Here is a 7,112-nt window from a genome sequence, read left to right as displayed (position 1 = left end):
ACGTGGCCCGGGCGGCCGCCGCGGCGGGAAGCCCCGCCCCCCCCCCCGGCGTGTCCCCGCCCACTTCCCCGAGCCGTTGCCGTGGGGGCCGCCTCTCGCCGGTGCCTGTGAGGGCGGGCGGCGCAGCGGTTTTGTTCGGGAGATGGGTGGTTTGGTTTGGTTTTGTTTTGTTTTTTTTTTTTTTTTCGGTGGCAAAATGCTGCGTTTCGCTGTCGGATTCCTGACGTTGGTCAGCCGGGGCTGCCACGTCTGGCCCGCTTTGCAGCGCCATCGCCGTCGCGCGCCCCAGCCAATTCACTCTCGGCTGGAAGGAAAACATTTCACCGATCTCGGGGAAAGACGGAAAGAGATGAGGAGCGCAGCGCGGGCGCGGCGGGGCTCTTCAGGCACCCGCGACGACCGCAGCGCGGGTGCGCGGGGCCGCCAGCCAGACCCCAGGCGCGCCCGGCTCCGGTGGCCGCGCAAGCCCCAATCAGCGGCTCCGATTTTCACGTTGTTTTCCGCGGTGACTTCCAGCAGCCCAACCGCAGCCTCGGCCGTCACATCACGGAAGCTACGCCCTGTACACCCTCACGCCCTTGCCTCGGTCTTCGGGGACCCCCACAGGCCCGGGGGCCGGCCCCGCGGTTACCGCCCTGAGGCGCGGCCGCCCCTCAGCAGGTGCAGCCCCGCCCGCCGCCGCCGCCGGCCTCTACCACGCAGCGCGGTGCGTGGGGAGGGAGCCGAGCCGGGCGCGCTGCTCCTGCTTGGCGGGGAGCGTCCTGCCGGCTTGGGCTCTCCCGCCCTCTTCCCCTGACCGCCTCCACACCCCCCCCCCCCCGCGATGTATCGCTGTGGAACGGGCCGAGCCCGGAACTCGGCGGCGCTGCCAGGCGGCCGGGGAAGATGGAGGTGGCGGAGCTCGGGGCGGGCGGCCGGGCGGGCAGCAGCGCCGACAGCCTGGCCGAGGAGGAGGACGACGACGAGGAAGGGCCTGGCGGCGGCCGGTCCAGCCGCACCTCGTCGCTGGTGAGCGGGCTGCTCACCGAGCTCTACAGCGCCGCTGCCGAGGCGGCCGCCCCCTCGGGCAGCGCCCGCTCCCCCGTCCTCCGGGAGCTGCGGCAGCGGCCGAGCCAGGTCAAGTACCTGCGGCTGAAAGGTATGGCCCGGCCCGGCCCTGCGCCTCCTGCGAGCTGCCGCTGTCGCCTCGCTTTCCTCCTCTGTGCCTCCCAGAGAGTCCTGCTTGAAAGTTATAGTCCCCTCTCTCCTGCCTCCCTGCCTGTGCACGCCTGCACCCACATCTATATGTGCGTATATGTCCTCCTTCCTTTGTTACAGTAGCCGTTATGTACGGCCATCTCTCCCAGAAGCTTCCCGTGCGCAGTTAGCTGGTATCTCCTCCAAACCAAGGCATCATGTGCTGTTCCCTCCCTCCTTCCCTCGTTTTAGGTGCCATAGGAACAAAAATGGGGTCACCTGCTACTAGTGTTTCAGTGAAATTGCACAAGCTTCTGCACTGCTGTAAGTTCAGTGCTTTTGTTCACTTACAGTAATGAATCAATGACTAGTTTTCTATTTTCTTTCCTTGTTTTTAAGCTAAGTCCTTTCTTAAGCTAGAAGACATGCTACACACACTGTGTCATAAGAGGTAGTTGTAAAGTTTATTTGCAGGTGAACTTGTCTTCCAGGAAAAAAAAAATGGTGTAATAAAAAAATGTAAATGCAATAGTCAAATAATTAAAATCCAAATGAAACTATCGAAGAATTCTAATGGAGGCCAAGCAGCCCTGTTGCTGCGTGTCTGTGATAGATTGAGACTTGCCATTTGAAGTTGACCTGCTGAGGAGGGCTGTACAAAGGCCTCTTGTCTCCCGATATTAAATCATTCTTGTTTTTGACAAGGGAAAAACAAGAGGTGAATAAACGTGCCTGTTTTTCAGACCTGTGCAAACAGCCTTCTGCTTCCGTGTTTGGCTTCTTAATGAGACTATATGCCATCTGATGTTACAGGCTGTAGCTCAACTTCTGTGTATCCTGTGGCGATCTGGGACTCAACAAGAAATTTGCTTGTTTGGGAATATGTTTTGTAGAATTTAAAGTCATTGATTTCAATACAAAGCTAATTGTTTTTACAGGAGCAGATAACTGGCACGAGTGGGAAAAAATAAAATTCCATTCACTACTTTTGTAGTGACTGTACAAGTCAGAAAGAATAGAACTTTTTTTTTTTTTTTTTTCCTCTCAGAATCCATAGATGTGGTTTTAAATCACCTTACCTGGTACAAGTGATTGGGAGTTCCAGCTGAGCAGCAGGTGCTGAAACAGGGTAGTGCCTATAAAATACAGGACTGTTTTACCAGTGGCTCCCCTCCCATGCAGTTATACCTTGTTCTTTACTCTCCCATGATTGATTGTCATTTCAGCCTGATTTGTCCTTTTCTTTAACCTCTCCAGAATTACTGAAAAATTTTTGCTGTCTGAGCTGAGCTGTTTACCATCCCACTAATAGTAGCTTTTCCTGGATAGAGAAATGTTTTTCTCATTGGATCAGCTTACCAAAGTATGGGGTTTTTTTGAATTGACTTGTTTTCCAGCATCGGGAGGGGGTGGGAGGGGTGGTTGGATAGAAAGTGATAGGATTTGAAAACAGCCACAGGGAACAGACAGCTGTTTAGATGCTGGTGGCCAGCCATACCCGGCTATTGCAGGGAAGAGCTGATGAGGGCAGCATGTGATAGGCAAGACTCAAGCTTTCGCTGGTGGGGTGTGCCTCTAACAACAGAGCAGAGGACTTAAAACATTTAATTGACTTAAGTCATCTCTCCAACAACTCCCTTTTCTCCTGGTCCTGAAGCTCACCACATAGGGGACAACAGAAATATTAGAAATAAGCTGAGACATTTTGGTGAACTAAGGGGGTCTGGTGGCACTGTGACTGGCCAGTGGAAATAGCTGAGGCCATTGACTGAAGCCACCTAGTTTGCATCTTAGTGGAAAGAGTTTCCCACTTAAAGCTCATTCTGGAGTTGCATTTCTAACTTAGCAGGCAGCTTCTTGAACATGTTCTTTTGCCTGTTACCATTTGCTTATTCCCCATGCACGTTTTCCACAGGCAGCTTCTGGATGGTACTGTATTTAAAATCTACCCCCTGGTTGTACTCCTATAGGTATATTCTGGCTACATCTGTCACAATGTTTCCAATTTATAACAGTAAAATTATACACTGTGCAGTAAGTTGAAGTACTTTAGTTTAAAAGAAAATTAAAGACTTTCGTTCAGATCCTGAAAATGTTTATAATTGCGAATTATCCCAGTCAGTAGAACTTGTAATTTATAGAACATTTGTGTATGGAAATGTCCACGGGGCAAGTTCCTTTGGATGTCAACTACAGTAAGCTGTTTGTGAATCTTTTGGCCTGTACTGAAGTTATTTTTGTCCGCTTATTGGCAGATGTCGATGAATTAACAGCTATAAAACGAGAACTGAATTACAGAATTTCTGTTCAGTCAGCAAAGTTGCTTCGACTCTTGAAGCAGAAAGACAGACTTGTACATAAAGTCCAGAAGAACTGCGATATTGTCACCGCTTGTTTACAGGCAGTTTCCCAGAAACGACGTAAGTACTTTCTGTGTACGTGTGTACTACTGCAAGTAGTTTATTTCATTAATGTGGGCAGTATTTCAGTTAAGCCCTCGCACCTGATTTAAAGTCAAGTGGCCAGGCTATGCTATTCCTTAGATATGACCATCTTCCAGTGATGTTAGTGGCACCTGGGAACAGGGAAAGTTCAGCTAGCTCAGGGAGGTATGCTGCCGTAGCCTCAGCTTTGTGTGCTGGTGTGGCACCCTTATGGTAGGTTGTCTGCCAGGCTTTTTCAGCTTTAATTCACAGAAAGCCCAAGTTGAATTTTTTGGTGTGCCTGCTGTGTTTAACTCTGTGCTTTCATATGGTTGTAAGGGAGATGCTAGAAGTGGAAATTCTTCTCACTGGAAGCTGTAGACAGCATATGCAGTTGTCTTCCCAGAGCATCATTAGCAGTGCATAACTCCTTTGTATGGAGTTGATTCAAGATGAGGAGTATTAGTAAAAACAAACCTACTCCCCTCAAACCTCTTTATCAGCACCTGTGTTTTTGGTGTTTCAGAGAGGGTGTGTGGGAAAGAGGAGAAATGTTGCTCTTGAATTGTTTAGCCTCTTCTTCCAGCACAGTGAAACCTTTTTATTTAACTTGGCAAAGTTGTCATTTAAAGATAGGCTTAAGTGTTTTGTTAGTTCTGCTAAAGTGAAACTTTATGTAATGTCATATGTAAAAATTAATAGAAATTATACCTTTAGGAAGGACATGTGAAAATAACCTAATGTTCCCTGTCTTATTTTTTCATTAACATGCAGCGTGACAGGTACAGAAATGTTCAGGTACAGTAAATAAAGCATGGTCTTTTCACAAAAATGCCTGTAGGAGCTTTGAGGTGCATGTAAAAATTTTATTAAAAGAATCTTACTGTAGTGGCATGTATGCTAATGTAGCCTAGTTAAGGGTTTGTCTACGACTGTGAAACTTTAAGTATTTAAAAGTGTTCCTTTGTTTTACTTAAAACTAGCAGGAAAGTTCTTGGCTGCATAGGCATATTTCTTCTCACCTACTCTTTCTCAACACCCGCTTGATAACTGAGTCCTCAGTGCCATTAACACTTAAGCATATACTGTAGTCTCCTTTTAAATGAGACTACTTGAATCTTGCATGTGTTCAGGTATTTAAAGGATTTGACTATAAATTCTGAAGGTCTGAGTGTCCTGACTTCAATCTGTTAGGTAAAAACCTATTGACTGAAAGGGATATGGGATTTCATCCTAAATGTGCATATGTTTTTACAAATTTCAGGTGCCATTTTACAATTAAATTAATGGGGCATTATGTTTAGAAAGTGCTAGTAACAACTGAGATAGGCAATAAACTGCATTACTTTGAAACTTAAGCTAATATCCATGCATGTGCATGCAGGTTTTTGAAGATTATGTGTAGGTTTGTATATTACATCCCTTTAAGTGAGATTTTTTTATTATTAATATAGCATGTATACCTAGTGTTAATTTTCAGCTTATATTCTGAAAATCCAGAGTTATGTATTCGAGTGCCAAAAACTTAGTTAGTTCTTTCTTTAAGATCTAATCCAAGGCCACTGGGATTTGTTGAGTGGCTCCTGATAATTTCGATTGCTTTGGAATAAATTGAGACAGTGTTTTTATTGCTCGGTATAAATGTACTAGCACTACAGAGAGAATGCAGGAATAAACTTTTGTTGTAGAATGTGCAACTTTCAATTTCCTGGTAATCGTGCCTTTGAAGCACTATTTGATCACCAGCTGTCCGAAGGCAAGCGCAATGGGTCTTCTTCCCTCCAACCATTTATTCTTGCCTTTCTACTGTTTCCTTTGTAGTAGTAGGAACCCCTGTGTGGGATATAACGAATCAAATTGGAGAGGTCATCTGGTAAGATAATTATTTTTTTCCTTTCTATAACAGTTCCCTATTTCCAGTTTCTGCAGAGGGTGGTAGAAGTGGGTGCACAGGAGAAGGTGATTGCTTAGAGTAGCATGAGAAGTGCAGCTGCAGAGTATTTAGTTCTAAAAGTCTCAACAAAACTGTTATGCTAACACTGGAAAGATCTGTTTTCTCCTCTTAACTTTAAAAAACCGCACAGTTAATGTGATGGAACATTAAAAAATGGACACATTCCCTTCAACCCCAAAATGTAAGAGAATTTTTCTGCTCACTAAAGCCCTTGATAACTAGATTTTCTGTAGACTACCCTCTCATTTTAAAATATTCAAAAAATTATTATTAATTTGTGTTTTTCTTGTTCCACTTTTTTTCTGATTAAAGTATATACTTGTAATATAATGTTATGTGCCATAAAGCTTTATACTGTTCTTTCATGTACAGCATGAACATTATGATGCCCTGTAGTAATAAAATCTTTAGAAAGTAAGTATGGAAAAAATGTTCAAGTACTTTTCAAGTATGTTTTTTAGTGGTAAATTAAAATTTCTTGGAGTTCGTTAGCAAATTACAGGGCCAATAAATTTGATCCTTTGTTTTCTGATTAAATGTCTATTGTGCTTTAGTATGCTTCTGTGGAGGAAAAAACAGGTTCTCTTTAAGAAACTGTATGCTTGAAACCATGTATGTTCAGTATCTGAAAGCTCAGTGTGTGCCAGTTTTGCAGACCACAGAGGGAGCCATCCTCTGATTTTTGGCCTGTGCTGGCCCCTGGTCTCTGCTCAGAGCAAAGAGGCTGGACCCTCTGGCAGTTTTGGAAGCCTGTGCCTGGCTTGCCTGTGCTTCAGGACCACCAGTGCCCAGCACAGCGCCTGCTGCGTTTGAACTCCGGGGTGGAGAGGGTAAACGTGGAGGAATAAAACAAAACAGTCACCAGGGATGACCTCATAGCTTACTGTGTTTCTCATTATGCTGTTGACCCTTCTCACTGGTAGGTAAGGGATGTTACTGTAGAAAACAAAATTCACTGCAGAGTGAAATGCATTTTGGTCAGAAGTATGAATGACTGTGGCACTGTTGAGGGAGGATGAATTGTTCTGTTGGATACGTGCTAAAAGCAGTACATGGTGCTGTACTTCTAGTTTGTAAGATATATGACTGACCGGTTTCATTTTAATAACACTTTTTAACCCAAATTTAAATAAAATACTCCAGTAAAGAAAAGCAGAAAGAAAGAAATCAGGGATGGCCTGATGGCAAACATGGCTCTAGGCACACATTTCTCTTACTCTTGTGATTTTGATTTGGAGTAACAAGATACAAGTTTGTTCTGTAGCATTGTGAACTATTTCAAATCCATTTTAGAAAGCAGACTGCTTTATGCGCTTAATGATATAATTTGAGAAAAGCAGAATTCAGTAAAAAATAAATCGAGGTTTTGTGGCTATCATCTAAAGAATATGCAAAATATATCTCATTCTTTTATCTCTTCCTGTATTTTATACAGTGACAGCTTGCTGGTATTACTAAATATATTTTGACTGCTTAAATTGCAAACCAGAAGTTCTTTGAGTCACAAATTTTGATTGCCTGTAATTTTAATAAAAAAAAAATCAAATGCATATATTACC

General features: G+C 44.5%; 1 protein-coding gene across 4 annotated transcripts in view; it reads left to right on the top strand.

Moving 5' to 3' along the window:
- The first annotated feature begins 19 nt into the window (after positions 1-19).
- Positions 20-7,112, top strand: part of TBC1D30 (TBC1 domain family member 30) — a 57,549-nt gene continuing 50,456 nt past the window's right edge. For 2 of the 4 annotated variants that reach the window (XM_032999827.2, XM_032999825.2), the window contains exons 1-2: positions 20-1,138; positions 3,432-3,596. In XM_032999827.2, the coding sequence (XP_032855718.2) occupies positions 886-1,138; positions 3,432-3,596 (418 nt within the window). In that variant the 5' untranslated portion in view covers positions 20-885. Of the gene's footprint in view, positions 1,139-1,177; positions 1,501-3,431; positions 3,597-7,112 lie in introns of those variants that run through there. The other 2 variants (XM_042792011.1, XM_032999821.2) reach the window with 2 other exon arrangements.

The sequence above is a fragment of the Tyto alba genome, unplaced genomic scaffold, assembly GCF_018691265.1.
Source record: "Tyto alba isolate M040663 unplaced genomic scaffold, T.alba_DEE_v4.0 Super-Scaffold_2, whole genome shotgun sequence".
Classification (NCBI taxonomy): Eukaryota; Metazoa; Chordata; class Aves; order Strigiformes; family Tytonidae; genus Tyto; species Tyto alba.
The sequence above is the reverse complement of the archived record's forward strand: the minus strand, read 5'-3'. Positions and strand labels throughout refer to the sequence as shown.